At 37.6% G+C, this 20,387-nt stretch overlaps 1 protein-coding gene across 7 annotated transcripts in view; it reads right to left on the bottom strand.

Moving 5' to 3' along the window:
• The window catches only part of LOC112570019 (nesprin-1-like), a 71,218-nt gene that overhangs the window by 22,989 nt on the left and 27,842 nt on the right, over positions 1-20,387 (bottom strand). For all 7 annotated transcript variants that reach the window (XM_025248195.1, XM_025248193.1, XM_025248197.1 and 4 more), the window contains 34 exons: positions 20,074-20,214; positions 19,392-19,712; positions 18,853-19,179; positions 18,381-18,692; positions 17,395-17,715; positions 16,840-17,118; positions 16,332-16,487; positions 15,982-16,188; positions 15,047-15,367; positions 14,768-14,929; positions 13,512-13,685; positions 12,875-13,192; positions 12,296-12,616; positions 11,926-12,095; positions 11,487-11,643; positions 11,158-11,310; positions 10,733-10,897; positions 9,594-9,920; positions 9,015-9,155; positions 8,626-8,790; positions 7,895-8,218; positions 7,599-7,745; positions 7,166-7,330; positions 6,015-6,133; positions 4,388-4,595; positions 3,908-4,225; positions 3,254-3,577; positions 2,960-3,112; positions 2,334-2,498; positions 1,857-2,183; positions 1,600-1,752; positions 1,200-1,364; positions 644-829; positions 349-486 (listed from right to left, as the gene is read on the bottom strand). In XM_025248195.1, the coding sequence (XP_025103980.1) occupies positions 349-486; positions 644-829; positions 1,200-1,364; positions 1,600-1,752; positions 1,857-2,183; positions 2,334-2,498; positions 2,960-3,112; positions 3,254-3,577; positions 3,908-4,225; positions 4,388-4,595; positions 6,015-6,133; positions 7,166-7,330; positions 7,599-7,745; positions 7,895-8,218; positions 8,626-8,790; positions 9,015-9,155; positions 9,594-9,920; positions 10,733-10,897; positions 11,158-11,310; positions 11,487-11,643; positions 11,926-12,095; positions 12,296-12,616; positions 12,875-13,192; positions 13,512-13,685; positions 14,768-14,929; positions 15,047-15,367; positions 15,982-16,188; positions 16,332-16,487; positions 16,840-17,118; positions 17,395-17,715; positions 18,381-18,692; positions 18,853-19,179; positions 19,392-19,712; positions 20,074-20,214 (7,530 nt within the window). The remainder of the gene's footprint in view (positions 1-348; positions 487-643; positions 830-1,199; positions 1,365-1,599; positions 1,753-1,856; positions 2,184-2,333; positions 2,499-2,959; positions 3,113-3,253; positions 3,578-3,907; positions 4,226-4,387; positions 4,596-6,014; positions 6,134-7,165; positions 7,331-7,598; positions 7,746-7,894; positions 8,219-8,625; positions 8,791-9,014; positions 9,156-9,593; positions 9,921-10,732; positions 10,898-11,157; positions 11,311-11,486; positions 11,644-11,925; positions 12,096-12,295; positions 12,617-12,874; positions 13,193-13,511; positions 13,686-14,767; positions 14,930-15,046; positions 15,368-15,981; positions 16,189-16,331; positions 16,488-16,839; positions 17,119-17,394; positions 17,716-18,380; positions 18,693-18,852; positions 19,180-19,391; positions 19,713-20,073; positions 20,215-20,387) is intronic.

The raw sequence follows: 20,387 nt of genomic DNA, 5'->3' as shown, positions 1-20,387 counted from the left end.
TAAAAATATAAACCTGTAACCTCCATAGCTGACAATCAGACTCAATGAGTGCAGCAGCAACGGGAAAAAAAAATAGTCAAATTTGAGATACCCAAGATGTATACATATATATGAAAATAAAATTACATATACTAACGCCTATACCTTTTTGGAAATGTGGATTCTTCAAAATATGCTATATAATGATGCTGTAAATAGTTCTAAGCCCATTCTGTAATCATTTCCAATCATTACAAAGAAAATAAAGAAATGATAAGGAACACTCAAACTAACATTTAATCTCAGGAAAAGCAGCACCACTACAAAATGGAGACAGTATAGCAGTCATGCAACTTTTAATCACCTTACCTGGTACTTTTGAAGCTGTTCTTGTTTTTCTTCCTTAGTTGAGCGCAAAGGGCAATCTTTGACTTGTTTCTCCATGTCTTTTATCCAGTTCTGGATTTGTTCATACTTGTCTTCATACAGATGCCAGTAGCTCAAAGCCTAGGAAACATTGATCAGCATCATACTTGTGACAATGTTTTCGCTTTCTTCCAATGTTTTTATGACCTCAAATCTGCCTCCAATTTTGAAGTCAGTTTTATGCACTTTTTTATTCTTAACATTTACCATTTTCTACAAATTATACAAGGGTATTTACCATTTCCAGGCTGTCTCGCAAAGAGTGGAGTTTAACAGTATAGTCCTCCCAGTCTAATCTAAGAACATCCATCTCTGACTGCACTGACAGCCGTCCCTTCAAGGTTGTTGTGTCCATTGTGTCCTGAGCAAATTTCTCACAGTCCTTTACTTTAGCCTGACCTTCTGGAAGCACTGCTGCAAGTTCCTGACAACACACATAACAAGAAATACATTTAAAAATTAAAGCAAAATATAAACAAAATAAAAACAGGCCATGTTACCTTCTAAAATTAGATACCTCTATAAAATAATCAGAATTTACATCCTCAATATGTTCAACGGCCATCTACAACAACTCAGTGGATTAGAATTCTGCTGCATGCTAAAGAGCTCAAAATGTAAGTAATTTACTCAAGCACTTGTCTCTTTTAAGCACAGTTAAGTACAGTACATCAGTGTATCAGACCTAACCATACCATACAGACATTTAGGCAATCACAATCAGCTAAGCATATTATACAGTCTGAATATCAAGCAGTTTAATTTTGAAAGCTTTAGCACAGAGATAAACTCACATGAAGCCGGTCTAGTTTGTTCTGAAGGGTTGCTCTGTCTCCTGAGGTGTCGGTGCAGATGCTGAGCTTGTCTTTCATCTGTGACAGCCAGTCAACAGCAGCCTGCAAACTTTCCTGATATTGCTGGTGGATTGCCACATGCTGCTCTGATCGAGCAATCAGTCCCTATTTATTAAAAAACAAACATCACTGATGGTACTGCTGTGGAATTCAAGAGAAATGTTTTACTGTTCCTGAAAAAAGGATAAAACAGTTTATTCTGTTATATTTCCAAAAGAAGAAGAGAAAATACTACATGAATCATCACAGAGTACTGCCTCTGCCATATCAGATAAAATACTAGTCTAGGTTACAGAAACAGCTCTTTGTTTTTCTAAAAATAAACTACCTTTCATATTACCTTTGCATCAGAGGCCAACTTCTCGTAGCGTGAACTGGTGACAGTGATAAAGGAGGCAACATCTGAGTTAGATGTACTGTGGAGAACACCTTGTGCTTTCTCTACTACAGAGTCTACTAACCGCTGATGAGAAAGAATGTCCTGCAATACTGTCTGCAACAGAAATGATTAATAACAACAAATAGCATTCAACTAAAAGAATGTAGAGCACAATGGATTTACTAAATTTACAACTATTAATGCTCTCATAACTGTACCCGATAGTTTTGGAGCTGCTGACGTTTCTCTTGCAAAGTATTACGCAGATCTGTGTCTGCTCTCAGAGCTGCCTCTGTCTCGCTCATCCAGCGTGTCAGAGAGTCTTGTCCATCTACATATGAGGTCCACTGCATGAGAAAAGCATCCACCCGCCTCTGAGCTTCATTGAGACCACTAAACAAATTCTCCCAGTCTTCTTTGGCTCTGCGCAAGTCCTGCCGAACCTTTTCTCGCCCAGCTGATGCAGTGTCAGGATACAGCTTCTCACCAGCTTCTAAGGAACCATTCAGTCTTTGTAGGCCATGTTCCTTCTCTGAGAACAGTATCTGTCAGAAGATAAAAAAAGCTGAACATAAAGATAAAAGTAAACATCTTAACATCTTAGTCATTATTGCAGATACACTCTTGCTAATATGTAATACAAGTGACACTGGAATTACATCTCTCAAAGAATAAAAGATATTGTAAGCACAGACCTGTATCATGGCCCTCTTTTCTTCCATTGATTCCTGATCTCCAACTGGTTGTGAACATTGCTCCAGCTTCTGACAGGCCTGGGTCATCCAGTCATTATACTCGACCATACGATTCTCATACACTTGGTGATCAGCGACATATTTTTCCCACCTACCAATCAAGTCCTGCAAGATACAGAAGCCCAGTCAAAGTATCAAAGTAAGCACAAAATTATAAGTACAGTGAAACCTCAACTTTCACTGACTTTAGTTATCATTGGTTTCAGTTTTCCTTAATTTTTTTTCCCATGAAAAATTTGTCTTGGTTTTTGTTGGTTGCTTCAGATTTCGATGGGTGCCTACATGACTTTGCTGCTGATTTTGTGAAAACAAAGGGCGACTCATGGGTTATAAAGAATATAAAGACTAGAGCAGAAAAAGAACAATCCAAGAAAATCTATACAAATCATAAAAATACTTTCAAGAACATGATGTTCAAGGCTGCACTAGAACACTGAGCTGTGCAAAATCTACAGAGAGAACCAATGAATGAAACGTAAACTACTGCCAGCACAGGCATTCAACTCTTTCATTCACATTTATGTGCCCTGCCTGCCATTCATTTATTGCTATGGCAATGTTCTTACCTTGATGAGGGACAGAAGTCCCTGGTAGCGGTTTGTAAGCTGTGTCACTTGTGTACTGAGACGCACATCTGAAGTGGTGTGCATCAGATTCTGAGCATCATCCATGAAGTGATCAATCACTGATTGATGAGCCAGGATCTCCTCTCTCTGTTTCTGTAGACATAGTTTGATTGTGATTATTGGCATTCTACTAGTTTACGATGATCTATGACAATTGAAAACTACATAAATTTGTTCATGTTAAAATCACATTGAGATCAGGTGTTCCCAAACTCCATCTCGACACTGATTTACCTTGAATTTCTCCACCTGAGATTGCTTTTCTTTCAGTGTGTTTTTGAGTTCATGGCCCTTGACCTGGTTCTCCATCTGCTTGAGCCACTCAGCACACTCTTCAAACTTGTTTTCAAAGTTTCCCCACTGGGTCATAGTCTGGTCAAGGGCTTGTTCAGCACTAGTCATCTGGTTTCGATAGTCCTCCCACTCCCTGCGAATATGTTCCACTTCTCGGTGAAGAACATCCTGTCCTTGCGGTGAGGTGTTTTTGCCAGTCTGTGTCGCCAGATCACACACCAACTTCAATTTGCGATCTCCCTCTGCAAGACTGTTGCTGAATTCCTGGTAAGGTATAAATGGCAAATCATAAAATCTTTTCAAAAAAAGAACTATTAGTAGTAAGGAAATATAAAATGAAAATAAATATGCTCAGGTTGCATACCAGATATATCACTGACAAGACTGAAAAACAAGGAACCCATAAAGACTTGATGTCAAAACTATGGCACCAACTAGTGAGGACTAAAGCACACTAAGTACCTGTACACAAAATGAGTACAAAAAAGCAATGTCAAAAATAATACTGTAATTACTCTTAAGTATTTATTATTATTTACAAAATATTTCATACTGTTTTATTTGTATAGTAAAGCAATAGCAAATTCTATTCACCTGAATGCGTTCTCGCTTGGTTTGTAAAGAGAGCTTATCTCCAGAGCGATCAGCACACATGTCTAGTTTTTCTCTAGAGGCATTAAGCCAGTCCTGGAGGTCATGGTAAGCATCCTGGTATTGCTGATGTTCCTTCATGGCAAACTCAAACTTAGTGAGTACTGATCCAGACAGCTCACAGATCTTGTCATACTTCTGGCGAAGTTCACCCACAAACTTGTTCACTTTTGCTGATGGAGTGGAACGTGTCAGTGCCTGGGCTTTTTCTTCAAGATTCTCCACAATGTGTTTGCGAGACAGAATGTCTTGATGCAGTACCTGCCATATAACACCAACACGAAGATTTTCCTCACATAGATTACTAATTTTTAAACTGAACTTCTTACTAAACAGTTACTGATCTTCATACAATATGCCACAAAACCTCAAAATATTTCAGTAAAGAAAAGAAAAAAGCAAGTGTAAAGGCACAGCCAATACCTTATGGTTCTGTAGTTGTGCCTTCTTTTCTGGCAGCGTTGCTTTGAGTTCTGCCTCCTGCTTTAGTTTGACTTCTGCATCTATCAGCCACTTGTGGATGGCATCAAAGCTCTCATCATATGAAGCCCACTGGTTGAGATTCATGTCCAGCTTGCGCTGGGTCTCTGACACCTCATCACACATTAGATCCCACTGCTCGCGTAGAGACCTGTCATTAACACATTACGACAATCACTTTTCTTCTGTTGTTATTATTATTAAAGAGAACTTGTATGGTGCATTTTTCCACTAGAAAGCAAGCTTTAATTGCTTCACAAATAAGTACAACACAAAAGACTTAAAATGGAAGAATTAGGATATATGACTGTCTTGTAGATTGAAAGGAATTGTATTGCCTTTTCACAGTTCAAGACATCAGGTTTATGGTTCAGATCTGTATGCAGCAAAAGCAATGTCATCGAGTGACAATGGCTTGACAAATTTATGTATAAATTCAGTGAAAATGATCACTCCAAGCAGAAGGAAAAAAAGCATTCAAGAACAGATGATTAAAAAAAAAACAACACACACACACACATAGATCTTCCCATTTGACAAGTAGCTCTTTGCACTAAACAGTACACATGCCTGCGAACACACACAATGAGAGCATAGCATCATCACACACTAAAAAGTATGCTCAACAAAGTGTTCTGATGCATATAGTGACAATGTACAAAACTTCATTTAAAAAAAGATGCCACAGACAAAAACAGCCAGAGAATCTCAGATGTCCTCTTCAGGACAGACTGAATGTTGCTTGATCAGCAGCAATCTGTTTCTGCATGGCTACTGAATTGTTACAAAGTATGCATTTCACCCTATACAGTATAGAAGGCCTGGAAATAGATTTAAATTTGGTTGTAGATCAAACAAATAGACCTCAGACCAAGATTGACAGAACTGAAGACAGACCAGAATAATTTTCTTGAAAAATAAAGCTGTTATACTTAAAACAACTGTACACAGACAAAAATACTCTAATAAGAGATTAATGTAGTTTCCATACATACAGGATCCTGAAGTTAAAAAAATAATTGTTGACAATGGCAACAACGCTAGGAATACTTGAAAAATACAACAAAACACAGCAGAAACCACAGCCAGGCCTAGGATGAACATACAGGCACAAATGTATGTCAACTGTAGCACAACTAAATACATCCAGAAAAAAAAGAGAAATATGAAAGCTTTCAAGCTAGTTAGGTGTAGCATCATTCTCACTCTTTTGTTGACTGCCATGTGATTGAAATTACTCAAAATTTGGTCTGCATCTCCACCATGACTTCAAACAGATTATTAGTCCTATTCTAATTGAAACATATCTCAAACAACTGCATTTGCATGAAACTAAAGTCCAAAAGGAAAAAGCAACAACAGCTTACTTCATGGGACTTCACTTACATATGGCATTTATCAAGCTTCTAATAAAGCACTTTAATACTCACAAAACATAACTCAAAATAGATGCCTTTTTTTGAATGGAAAAATATTTCAAACTCTTCACTCATTTAAGCAGTTGCAAACTTCAATCTACAAGAAAATTCAAGCTTTATCAATTCAATTCCAGGTCTTTATCAATTTATACCTCAGTTCTTGTCGGATGATATCTCTGCCCTCAGAAGATGTATTGGGATACAGTCTTTCTCCATTTTCTACAGTCTGGGGAATCAATCTAGCACCTTCATCTCGTTCCGCTGCCAGCTCCTGTGCAAATAGATAAAATTTACTTCATTTTTGCACCATCTTTCTTGTTGTGAATCTAGTGTTGGTGGGTAAATTCAAATTTCGTCTTTTTTTAGTTCAAAAGTAACATTTGGCTAAACATAGAGGGTGGCTGGATGGGACCCAACACACACACAGGCTTGCACATAGGTACAGATTGGGGCAGCACAATAGGAAAGTATATGATGTCCAGCGACCCTGTGCCCTGTGGTTCATCCAGAGAGAGATGAGGACCCCATAGCATCAGGGGAAGGTAGCTGGGGTACTTTCTAGATATGAGGGATAAGAGGGTGGAGTGGCAAGTGGCAAGGAAATGAGAGGTGGGAGTGTCACTCCATCAAGTGGCAACGTTTGAGAAATATATACAATTTGCTCTTGTAGGAACCATCAACCAGAAAAGATTAAACATACACACCCATGACAGCATTCAGTACTGAGTTGTGGTGAGAAGACATCCACTCTATACTGGCAATAAAAATGCTCCAGTCCTGATACTTCCCAGATTAATATTGCAGGCTAGCTGCTACCTGCTCCCTACCCACTAAGCACACTTCACATACATAATCACTTAGCAAGTGAACCAGCCCCCAACAAACCATTCAAGATCATACTTTGTAAGTGCTTATAAAGAGCTAGCTTGGTTCCCTGGCATAAAGTTCAAAGAAAAATACTTTAAAATAAAAATAAATTTTATTGACAGTGATCAAAACAGTGCTATTCACTTTATAAAATTCTCTGTTTGGGTCAAAATTCTGCTGTGATTTTATTGTCAACTTTGCATCTCTTTATCTTTCTTATGTGTTGTGTTACATCTGTAGCTTTCTATAATCAATATTTATCAATTAATGGTTACCATCTTACCACTTCACTTAAATCAAGCCCATTTAATTGAGTAACTGACATGCTTAGTGCATTACCTTTCAGCAGACAAAAAGAATACTTGTGAAAATTTGATTAGGATTGGACAGTTTGATTTGCAGAGGGAACAGACACCAACAATGTCACACAGTTTACCTGGAGCTTGATCAATCGGTCCTCCACATCTTGTTTGTCACCTGCAAGGTCTGCGCACACCTGAAGTCTCTTGCGCAGGGTTGCCACCCACTCAAGGCAATGACTATAGCTGTTTTGGTAGACTAAATGGTCTTCTACAAACTCCTCCCATTGGTTGGTTACTTCCTGTATACAGCACAATATAAACCTCTCTACAAGACAAGGTACCTCTCTACTTGATCAAGTGTTAAAAAATTACTCAAAATTTTTACAAGCTCTTTAAAAAAATTGCTTTCAGAAGTTACAACTGCATAAGATACAATTGTGGTACATTCTAAATTAGGTGCTGTAAAGAAGCAATGAGAACAGGAAAATTAGCTTAAATAGTAAAGATGAGAGCTAATAATCTAATTTTAAAGAATTAGAATGAAGCAAAAGTACTGGTGCCACTCACCCTAGCCAAGGTCTTGATAGCATCATACTTGGACAGTAGCTGACTGCCATAACTAGAGAGGCGGGTGTCAGATCCTTGTACTTGAGCAGCCATGTTCTGCAAGTCTTCAAACTGGCCTTGCATACTTGCTATTTTTTGCTGGAGGCTCTGCACAGTTTTTAAAACACACTATATACAATGGTAAAAGGGAAGCTCTTGCATCAGATTCTAGAAAAGAAGTTCTAACAGTAAAGACAGGAATGAAAAATAACAATAATACTTGTAATAATAAAGATGTTAATGCAAAGAAAAGTCACCTTAAATTTCTCAAGCTGGGCTCGTTTTTCTTCAAGTGATGGTTTCAAATCATAATCCTTCAGCTGGGACTCAGTTTCTCTCAGCCAACGGTTAAGAGACTCACAGGAAACATCGTAGGTCTCCAGTGCTCTGATGGCATGCATTAAATTCTGTTGAGTGTCCTTCATTTTGCTGCACAGTACATCCCACTCCTGTTTAAGTGTGTCTAAATCCCGTCTGACTGTGGCCTGGCCTTGAGGAGAGGTGTTGGACAATGCCTTGTCTCCATTTGCCTCTGCAGTCTTCAGTTTGACTTCCCCATCTCGCAAAGTGTTCATTAACTCCTAAAGAGAAGCAATAAGTGTCAAAAGCAGAACAGGATTTCTTATCAAAGCCTGTAAAATCAGGAAGTGATGATGACAATAGTTAAAGTGGCATAACGGGTCGGTACTCTTACTCAGCTTAATTCCTGTTTAAAATAAAACACACTTGAACTGCAGCTTCAACGATATCTGCTCTTGTTCTCTGCATTGTCTCTTGCTAAGCTGAACTTACCTTAACCAGGTACAAACAGTTACAATAGAGATATCTGTGTGTATCTCTTCTTTATATCTTTATATGGGTGTGTGAGAAAGAAAGAAAGAGAAAAATGTGTTGCTGATAACAAATTATGTGCCAAGAAATATTAGAATGCTCTTAACCCATGGCAACAATTCTATAACCCTGACAATCAATAGTTACAAATTCCTACCTGAAGTCTGTCTAATCTGTTCTGAAGTGACTGCCTGTCGCCACCAGTCTCTGTGCAGACAGCCAAGCGGTCTCGTGAAGCAGACATCCAGTCCCTGCAAGCCTGAATGCTGTCTTGATAAGTCTGATGCTGCTGAACATAAGTCTCTGCCTGCCGCACCTGAGCCTGCATAACAGAGCAAGTACAACAGTTAATAATACAGCACATTTCTATTGCACCTTTCCCCAGCACCAAATCCAAGCTTAAAGTGCTTTAACCACAAAGTGCACCTCAGGATATGTGTGTCAAGTTCAGCATTAATATTTGCATTTCAATTTTTAGTCAGTGCAATGTTTGAAAAGTCAGCTTTCCTTCATAGTAACTAAAGCAAAAAGATATAGTATATGTACCTGAGCCTTGCTACAGAGAGTGTTGTATCTGGTGTTCAGTTTCTTTAACCTGTCCTGAACCTGACTTGAGGACAGTGCAGTACCTTTATCACTAATGCTGTCCATCATTGTCTGGTGGGAAAGGATGTCTTGACAGCGGGTCTGCACAATTGTGTATCACAAGACTGATGCACGCTTGTAATCATATATCGTATCAAAAGACTGATGCAGGCTTGTAATCATACATTAGTTACAAGTAAGAATGAAGTGGTACAGTATACCATGGATTCCTACTCTCTTGTTTTGGTTCTTCCTCCTAACATCTAGAAGCAACTACACAATGAGTAATTGAAAAAAATTAAAAATAATACTTTAATTAAACTAGTATCAATAAATATCAAACAGTTGCAATCTTTTACTCAGATGAATTCATTCAGGATTTAAAATTATCTAAACATTAAAAAATCTTGCAAAAAATAACCAAAAACACACACAAATCTTGCAAACCCTCCCCAAAAATTGCAAACAAAACAAAAAAAACCCCAAAAAAACAGTAATGACATGCCACAATCAGCGAAAATTCAAAAGCAGACAATAAACCTTAAGGTTTTGTAGCACAGCCTTCTTCTCTTGAAGGGTTGATTTTGCATCTGGTTCAGCAATGACCTGAGATTCCATGTCATGCACCCAATTCATCAGTTGTTCAAAGCTGTCGTCAAAAGATGACCACTGCATTCGGCTGCTCTCCAGTGACCTCTGTGTTTCATTCAATGAGTCAGTGAAACCTTCCCAGCTGTCACGAAGATTGCGCAACTCACGGCGTACTTCCTCCCGACCTTCGTTGGATGTGTTAGGGTAAAGTTTCTCCCCAACCTCTATTGCAGCGTTGAACAGGGCCAGACCTTGCTCTTTATCTGCTAGGAGGTCCTATACAGTCAAGAAAGGCATAGGTAAGGCATCTCTTGTATTACATGTTTTTTCTTAACTCATTAGCAATGATATGATGCATATCATGCAGGTACATACAAAATTCTAGTATTCCAAAAACATTAAAGCTGTTATTTCAAGAAGTTCACAATCAGTCTTTGCCGAGTGTGAAATTTCTTCCCAGTTATTTAACAACTATGTAGAGATATATTCTGAATTTTCACTAATTTCCTTGTCACTTTCACCATTATTATTATAATCAGCCATGGGCTCACCAATAATTTCTTCTTCATTTTTTTGTGAATTCTTGACAGTTGTTATAAAATCAGGAAGATCAGATAAATTTCAATCACTTACATCTTCTGCTTCTTAACTGTGCACTTCATTTGGGTCATCTATTGCCTTTAAGGCTTTTAATGCTTCTTTCACACTGACCAACATGCATAAACTGAATCAACTAGATGCCACTTTTTTCAAGAAAAGAAAGGAAGTTAACTGATTGCTGTTTCCAGTTAAGGGATGAAACACTATCTGTAAAACTACGGCTCATTTGCAAATATTGATCTCATGTAGTAAAATATTGTAGACCATATATCTGAATGATACCATCAGGCTGCAGGTTACATACAGCATGCATACACAGTGTTGCCAGTTTACTGGCTGGCTACAATCAAACTACACGGAACCAACCTGGAACAGACTAGTAACATGGACAATAAAATAAATGCAAAAATGATAAACGCAAAAAAGGAACTTTAATATTCAGATCCTTGTCCTATCTAAAATAAGTTTTTAAAATTTTGAATGTTTACCTTCACAATGGCTAGCTTGACATTCAGAGATTCTTCATCCCCAACCACTGTAGAACACGTGTCTAACTGCCTCTGAGATTTTTCCAGCCAGTCTACACAAGCTCTGTGTCGGTGTACAAAGTTTTCATGATCTTCAATATTCTTCTCTGACTGCTCAACTTGCTCCTGTAAAGACAGCATTTGCAAAATTCATGCTTTTTCTCATCTTTAGACATGGAAGTGCTACCTAACAATGCTTCACATCTATGTTCAATGTTACAAGTCATATTCACATGGAGAAATTATTATTGTTTTATGTACACTTATTACAGCTACAACAGTTACTTTTATGAATGTCAAAATATGTCAAACTTGCTCACAGACTTTCCACAAAGATACATAATGCAGTTTCTGAAGCAAAATAAAATATAAATTCAAATACATACTCTGACAAAAGAGGCAAGTGCCTGGAAACGAGTGACCAGTGTGTTTGCATATGAGGCAGTGCGAGTGTCTCCACTGGCATGAGAGATCTTATGAGCCATATCACGTACATCATCAAATTCTTTGCGATGTTTCTGGATAGAGTCTTCAAATCTCTGTTAAAGAAGCATTTAAAATGGATAAAAATTGCAAATTCTACATGTGTTTTTATTTCATGTCAATGTATGTGAACTAAAAAAAAATTACAACACCTACATACTTATGATGTAGGTTCTTCCAACTATGAACATAAATGAGTAAAGAAGAAAACAAGGAATAGAATATACCATACCTTAAATAAATCCAGCTGTTTTCTTTTGCTCTGAAGATCTGGCTGAAGCGCTGCTTCACTGCGCAAGCTTGAGTCAGTGTCTCTCAACCAATGGGAAAGCTCTTCATACTGTCCATCGTACACTTGCCACTGGTCAACAGATTTCTCAAGCTTTGATCTGGAAACACAATAAACTATGTCAAACAACTAACATTTAAACTTCACACTGTTAAAGCTGCACTGTAAGGAAGGTGTTTCACAATAAACATGTGCATATATGATGTCTGCAAGTGCAAGCATGCATATTTGTGAGGTATCAGGTGCTATTAATAATGTTACTTGCTAGAGATGAAATGCCATGCAGCTCACACCTTAAAATAGTTGACAGATACCCCTCTGCTCCAAATGACAAGTGCCCATAAAAGCTATATGTCAACAGTTTTAAGGTAAAAGAACATACTGTGTCTTCTCCATCTGACCAATCAGCTGAAGCCATTCTTTGTCCAGGTGTTTGCTCTGCTGCTCCAGTTCCATCAACTTGCTGCGTGGCAGAACACTCCTCAGGGCTTCCAGTCGAGCTACTGCCTGCGCGCGCCTCTGCTCACCTTCATCAACACTGCTGTTTAAATCCTACCACAAATGATCAAATAGACAAAAATCTATAATACTAAAAAAGTGATCTCTTAAGAGAAATAATGGTAAATTATTTATAATTCTTAAATTTCAAAGGCAATTACCTCCCAGGTGCAAAAGATACACATTTTCAACTGACATAATTTAAGACTAATTACATATTACTTTATTTTCTTTTTTATTTTATAGAACATTACCTTGATAGTGGAGAGTTTAGCTTCAACACTGTATCTGTCACCTCCAATGTCCCCGCACCACACAACCTTTTCCTGTGCAGCATCTAGCCAGCGTACCAGCTGTTGCTGTGCATCCTGGCAGTGCTGCTCAAGTGTTCCCGTCAGTGTCTCATCAATTCGTTCAGTACGTCCAACAAGTGCCTCAAATTTCTTGGCAAGAACGTTGGCATCTTTGGCCAAACTGGACATCTCAACAGATGGGTATTTGCTATGTAGTACTGCAGTTTTCTCCTGTATGGCTGTAATCTTCTTCTTATGTGTTTCCAACTCTGTTTGGAGTTCCTATGAATTTGAAAGGCTGAATATACTGCTCACATATAGCTTGACATTTTTTTTATCCATAAACGAAGTGCATGACCTTGTATATAAAGCATGAATTTCTTACAATGCTACATGGGTTAAAATGTCAGTATATTTATTAAACGTTAAATAGACTTTTCCTACATAAACAAAACATTATAAACTTTGCATATAAGTGAAAATGGAATGAAGGAAGTTTTTTGTAGGTGTATACTAAAATAAATGAAGCTGAAATCTTACTCTGCAATTTTTGAGTCGCTTGATAATTGCAGGGTCTTCCCCAGAAGTATCATCACAGACTGACAACACCTCCTTCAGCTGGTTCAACCACTCATTTTCCTCCTGCATGGCTTTTTGAAGGTCCTGTTGCTCAGTTGAAAAATCTGACATTGTAGCTGACAGCTGGTTGGCCAGAGTTTCTGCCTGTTGAAATTGTTTTCTAATTTCCTGCTGTGCAGCTTCAAGAACAGGAATGTTCTGGCCACGGTTGAGTTCTCGCAAGTCATTTATCTTTTGGGCCACCTCTGCCATAACCTCTGCATAGTACGGTGCTTCATCCTAAATATAAAAAGAATAAAATCATTCTGATAATGGCAAAAGGTATGATAATAGCAACCTTGTTTTCCAGTGAGTGTAACTACAAACTGTAATGAATACATATATGTAAATTTTCCCCCTGGCAAAAACTATATTGTTTTTTTATACCTGAAAAAAAATTACTTCTCACTCCTCAGTTTGTTTGCTACCATCTTGTGACATGATGGATACCACTGTTCTGATTGTTCTTAGAAACACAATATCTTTTCAAACTCTACAGTGTGGATTAAAATGAATCTTCAAGGACGCATGTCTGAAATTTTTTTATATTTATACTTACCCTGAACTTTGCCAGCCTTGACTCCACGCTGACAGCATCCTCAAAATGCTGTACGCTCTCATCTAACTTGCTCAACATACTAGATACCCATGCTCCAACCTCCTCTTTACTGGATGCCACTTGATCCCAACAAACAAGCTGTGCTTCAAGGTTTTCTTTGTGATCTTCCAGTACCTATTGGATGTTTATCATTGTGTCTTCTCTTCATTATCTACTAAAAGACTTTTCTCTATGGTTCAATATTCTCAGATTAAATCACTCAAAATACTCTGCTTGTCACATTTTAACATTTAACTGATTTCTGATGCTTAAGTTGCTAGCTGTCTTCCGTAAAAAAAAAAAAAAACGTAGGCGATCAATACACAGCTTTAAATGATGAATCCTAATACCTAAAACTTAGACACAATTAAATGATCACACAAAACTTGAAAGTTTTTCTTTAAAATATGTATTGTCACACAATAAACAACCACTGAAAAACCATAATTTAATATTTTATCAGCTGTATTAAATTTGAATGTCACATAATGGAATTATTTCTGCACAAGTCTACAAGAAAATCAGTGACAAGGTAAGTTTGTGAAATGTAATACCTGGTAGTTGTTTCCATAAAGCATGTATGAGGCTTAAAGGGTAATCCAAGTTCAACAAAACTAAGATCAAAGTTGGTGATAGATTTACATATTGCATATCTAGCATTAATTTATCCCAAAAATGTGTTCTGGTTTGTTTTTTTTAAGTGGAAAAGCAGACCTAAATTTTAATTTCTGACATTAATGAAGGTTGCAGCCAATATTAAAATATTCAAGCACATGCTAATAAGGGACTGCCATCATATAGCAACACTTTTGTGACATAGAGGTAAGATTTTGATGTCTTTTCAAAACAGGTGAGAACTGCAATGTTCAAAAGGCTTGTATGTCATAAATGGAACCAGAAATTTAAAAATCAACTAAGCCCAGTCACTTAAGCATACTTCTGCATTTATGCTGACCTTCAATATGAAGGATTGAATGAACAGAATTCATATAAGGAAAACAAATCTATAAATTGTCTTACTATATAATGTCTCCTGATGGCCTATATGACCATAGGAAGCCCAATACAGTCTGGGAAATTGAACAAACTCAAAATTCCCTCAAGGACCTTATCAAGAATGAGTTTAACCACTCCTTTGTAAAACCCTATCTACTTGAAGTAAATTTTCTGCAGTAAACCATTTCTTGCATGATGTGTGTGGCTGCATGGCTACTCACCTTACTGGATGTTTCCCATTTGAGATTGATGCCATCCAAGTCCTGTTCCATAAGGTGCACATTAAAGTTGGGGATTTTGCGTAGTTCCTCCAGTAGTTGCAGCCCTTTGTTGTTCGCATGATCAAGCTGTGTTTGGCTGGCATGCAGCTCAAATTCAGCATTCTGGAAACAGAAGACTGCAAGAATGCATCACACACATAACAACTAACACAATTTCATTTATTTATTCATGGATGACTTCAAGATTTTAAAAACAATTTCTTTGACTGTAATTCAGACCTTGTGCTGGTCCAGGGATCGCTTAACATCAGCCTGGTTACTGAATGCTATATCTTGTTCCACAAGAGGGGAAACAGTCTCAAGCACATGTCCCACCCCTTGCTTGGCATCATTGTAGCTCTGCCAGAGGTTAGCCACATTATTGTAGTTGTGAAGCTGTTCTCCCAGCTTTGCCTGCACTTTCTCCCAGGTTTCACTGACTTGTGCTAAATGACTCTGGATCTGAGACAACTTGCTGGGGTCAGAGACCATGATTTGTCGGCCAAGCTCACGTAGCTGCTCATATTCAGGGTTCAGAGAAAACATATCATCCCTGACGTCCTAAAATGTCACAAAAATAAAGTACCATTACTAAAACAATGCATCTTTGCTGTGATAAACTGTAAAAATGGAAATGCTTAAATTAATCTTATTTTCTTTTTTTTTTTTTTTTTTTTTTTTGCATGGTTCAAACTGCTCAGTCAGGCATGAATAATGATTCTTAGATAATGATAAACAACAGAATTTAATAATCCAAATATCAGTTACACAAAACTAAAAATGTAAGCAAAATGGCAGTAAAATATGTTATTTGTCTCTCCCATCACGCTGTTCAGGGTTTAGAAAATTCAACAATAAGCACTGAACTACTCTCTTCACATAATACTTAGAATAAAAGTGCAACAAATTATAAAGATTTTTAAAAGGGTAATAATGTAGTATAAAAGTGAACACACACAATGTAGAATACACATTTAGGGATTGGAGACTGGAGTATTCAGAGAAAAAGTAATTACTAATAGAGAAATGATCATAAATAGTCCTTAGTTGGCTGACCACAGAATCACTGGTTATGAAAATATACTTCCATTTTTGCTGTCTATGGGATTATGTATCCAAAGACATATATATATATACAAAGATAAAAACATTCAATATGTTCATTCATTTTTTACCTCTATGTCTCTAACAAGATCACGAATACCCTGCAGTGAAGACTGATTGGGCTTGCTTGATGCAATTTTCATGTCGACTTGCTGAAGGTTTCTAAACAAGGCATCCTTGCGGCTATTAAAGTCAGCGTTTAACTGAAGCAACTCTCCAAGATGTTCCTTTTTCTGCTGTGCTGTTAGTCCAACTGTGTCACACATACTCTCTAGGGCCTACAAAACAAAGAATTCATAAAAGATACAGAAAATAATAATAAAAAGGAAAAAAATAAATAAAACTAAAACAGTAAATAAAGATGCTCTCAATGACATTTCAAGAAAAATATAAACCAGCTCCTCTAAACTGACAACCTGACCTGGAATTCTGAGCCAAAATGAAGAGTCCTCTGTGTGGCTCGATCTTTGATCAACAGTTTGGCTAAACTCATCTTCTCATCAAGTGTTTCAGCATTCTGGCTCCAAGGAATCATGTCTCTTCTTAGGTCTTGGATCTCTTGATTTATATTCACAACCTGGAAAAATAGAAGCAAAATATTCCAGGGTTAATATTTTAAAATATTTACAGAACTTCTGATGAACAAGAGTTTAAGATTGGATGGTTTTCTACTACAAGCTTTGACTTACTCCAGCTTGCTCACCTTTTACAAAAGGAAAAATGTATTATCTGGGCATTCAGACATTTTACATTAGTTGACAAATCTCAAATAGTTCAGAGGATATAGTCAGTTTGTGTTAAAAGACAAAGAATATCACTAGTGGTCTCTAGTTTATTGCTCATTATCAAAGACAGAAGTTTTATGTAGTCAGTATGTATAAACAACTTCATAATCTATTAATTCTCCTGTAAACTATACTTTCTCTCACCTCTTCTTCTCGCACATCAGGTGCACCAAGGCGAGCTTGTAAAGATTTCAGTTTCGTCTGTGCAGTTTTGTGGACATCACTGTATTTGCTCCATTGTTGACACAACTCTTCACGGGCACCAATGAGGTCCTCCATTTTTGTGTAACTTTCTACCACCTTATCAAATCTGTCCATCAGCACTCTTCGCTCTTCCTCACTACAGTTCTGAATGAGGTCCTTGAACTCCTGCTGCAAAGCCTGGAAGGAGGGATCCTTCTCTCCGCATTCTTTTTTCATAGCCTGATGAAAACAATTCTTCTTTTTGTAGAAATCTCATCTAGGTACTGATACCATTAGTCTTTTCTGACTGCAATATTTTGTATCTGGGCCATCAGGTTTTCTAAATTTTCTATGCTTGAACTCAAACATTTTAATGATTTAAAGCCTTTCAATTCACCTCAATCTAAAGTGTAGTTAATTTGCAAATTATTAAATAGCATTTTACATTTAACAGTTTTTACTTTTAGAAAAGAGAAACAGCAAAATAAGTTGTTTCATGCTGTAAAAACGTGATACCTTTAGTTTTGCCAGACTGTCACCCACTTCATCTGAGTAAAGTTCACTGCTTGAATCAAGTTTGCGCTGCATCCTGTTCACCCACTTTTCCATCTCGCCTAGCCTCCCATAGAAATCGCGTCGATGTTGCAGTGCTGATGCAAGAGTCTTTTGTCTCTCAACAACTGCTGCATTAGCATCTTCAAAACTCTTTCGCACAAAATCCTGCTTTGACTTGAGAACTTGCAGGCCTTCAGGGTTGGCATGTGGCAACAGCTGTTCAAACTGACGTTGCAAAGCATTCAGCTGAGGCTGTTGGCTGCGCACTTCTTCCTGAAGAGCCTGTCCAGAGTAACAAGATGCAGACAACACACAGATTTTATTGTCTTGTACTAAATTCCTAAATTCAAATGAAGGATGGTAACTCTATTCAACGGAAAGAACTCCTGTCATAAAAGTAGGTTGCAAGGCAGAAATTAAAAAAAAATATTTACACACTATATTATAAACAAACATAAAGTGCCAAATGATGAAATATTTTATTAGAATAAATACTTAGACTTTATTACTTACTATTATATTGTCATTTTCAACTGCTGAAGTAATAATAATCATAGGACTTATATAGCACATTTCCCCACCCATGCTCAATGTGCTTTACAAGATGAAAAGGGCAGTAGGTAGTGACAGAAAAGGACATCACAATCAGGCAATCATACAAACACACATGCACAGTGAACATAGCTAGAACAAATCCATGCCAAACTGAGTAACCAGCAACCATCTCAAACACAGCCCTGGACCATCTGACTCATTGCCTACTTTCAAATATAACAAAATACTTAATTATATAACAGAATGTAACCCCCAAAAAAATCCATACTGCACTAGTTTTGTGTCCTTAAGAAATTCTTCAAACAATTCAGAATTCTATACTGACAAATAAAGGATACAAGGTTTCAGAACAACACATTTCTATTAGAAACATATCTCAACAAAATTTTTACCTTGGCCAGTGCCAGTTCATGCTCCAGAACCTGCACATCTGTTGTACCAACATTGGGGTCAGCAGCCAAGCGGTTCTGTAGTTTGTCCAAGGTTTCTTGAAAGTTCTCCAACTCGTTAGTATAGGTACTCCAAGCACCAAACATTTTGTCAACTTTGTGGGAGCGATCCTCTGAAGAAGAAATGATGCCTCCCCAACGTCGCTGGATGCTTTCAAGTTCTCTAGCCAGATTAGGCTGCTCTAGCAGGTAGCCAGCCTCTGTACTCATCTTGTCAAATATTGGCAGGTTCTCCTCACATTCATGCAAAAAAGCCTGCAAGTGTATATGCCCCTTATTATCTTAGTGTATTGTTAGTACAGACTAAAGGAAACTTCCAGTCATAAAAGCCTGTTTGTTTTCAAAATCCTAAGTAGTTTCTCATTACACGCTACAAAAAACAGATGAGAGAATAAGCATGAAAAATAAAACAAACCTGATGCAGATCGTACAAGTCTTTTGCTTCTTCTAGGGAAGAGCACTTGGGAAGTTCTGTATCACAGTATTTTTCAGCTTTGAGAATCCATGGCAATAGTTGCTCCTGCAGGGATTGGTAGCGCTGCCAGTGAGCCACATTGCCTGACAAAGCTGTACTGCGGTCCTTGGCACGGGCACACAAGCTTTCCCACTGTCTACGAATGCTGGTCAACTTAGACTTTAGAGCTGCTGTCTCACGGGAGCGAAAATTTTGAGTCAAACCTTTGGCATCTTTTTCCAAGTTCTCCAGAGTAACATGGTTCTCATATACTTGACTAGAGATGGCCTAAAGAATGGAGTAACATGATGACTAACAATTATTTTCAATACTTGTCATGAAATAATCATGATCAATATAAATATAGTTTAGTAAATATTATTTACATATATAATCCATTTACAAAGAAATCTGTGCAATGAAAACTATCTATAGATTGAAAGTTCTTAATGATCTCAGATCTTTAGCACTTTTATAATCTCTGGTAAAAGCACACTCACCTCTGCCTTTTTCAGCTGATTTTCTGGTGTTTCCTTCTTGTTCTCATAAACCTCAGTCAGTTTGGCCTCTTTCTCATTCAGCCAGTCACAAAAGTTATTAAGGCGTTTGTAGTACTCATTCCATTTGGCTATGGTCATCTCTAGATCTGCTAGCTTGGCATTAAGACGATGGGCAACGCTCTCAAGCCTCCTGTCTATATCACTCATTTCACCCTTGAGAGGACCCTGTCGCTCCCGACTGGCCCCTTCGCACAATAAGGCATTCAGCTTGGTCATCTCATTCAGGCTGCCTTTCAATTTGTTTAAGGTGCTCTGAAGATCCTGAAGTATTGATTTCAGATGCTTTTAAAGGCTAGCTAATAATACAATGTCACATTAATCTTACATGATCAAGCATTCAACTACAGTATGAGACCAACTTCCTAGTTGTGCTATTTGCTTCTTGTTCCTATCCTTGTCCCATTCCACTCTTTTAAAAAATTGTATCCACTTTCCTCTACAATCTGCTATTATAAGAAATGGGTTTCAACTACCAGAAAGCAACATTTTCTGTTTCGCATTTAATCTTATTCATCCTTACACCTCTCTCTCTCACACATACACATGCACACAATCTCTCTCACTCACACACACTGCAAGTAAAATAAAAGTTTAATGCAGACATGTTATGAATTTTGCTAACCTTTTTTGACTGGAAGTCCTTCTGAGCAGAATCCTGTGCCAGAGTTTCTGAGGGCTTCTCCAGCTCTGTTTCAGCCTTTTTGAGGTATTGCAGGAGAGAGGACTTCTCTGCTTCATACTGCTCCCAGTCTTTCACTTTTTGCTGCAAAAAACAAAAAGATGCATAAACTAAAGCTTATAGTTCTTGCTAAGGACACAAAATCAAGCTCTCTAAATGTGTCCTATGGATTATTGCAATTTATTTTCTTGTGCATTCATTCATTTCAGAACAGTTCTAGATAAAATATGGTGGAGGCTGAATTAAGGCTGCCAGCT

The sequence above is a fragment of the Pomacea canaliculata genome, linkage group LG8, assembly GCF_003073045.1.
Source record: "Pomacea canaliculata isolate SZHN2017 linkage group LG8, ASM307304v1, whole genome shotgun sequence".
Classification (NCBI taxonomy): domain Eukaryota; kingdom Metazoa; phylum Mollusca; class Gastropoda; order Architaenioglossa; family Ampullariidae; genus Pomacea; species Pomacea canaliculata.
This window is presented reverse-complemented; position numbering and strand designations above follow the sequence as displayed.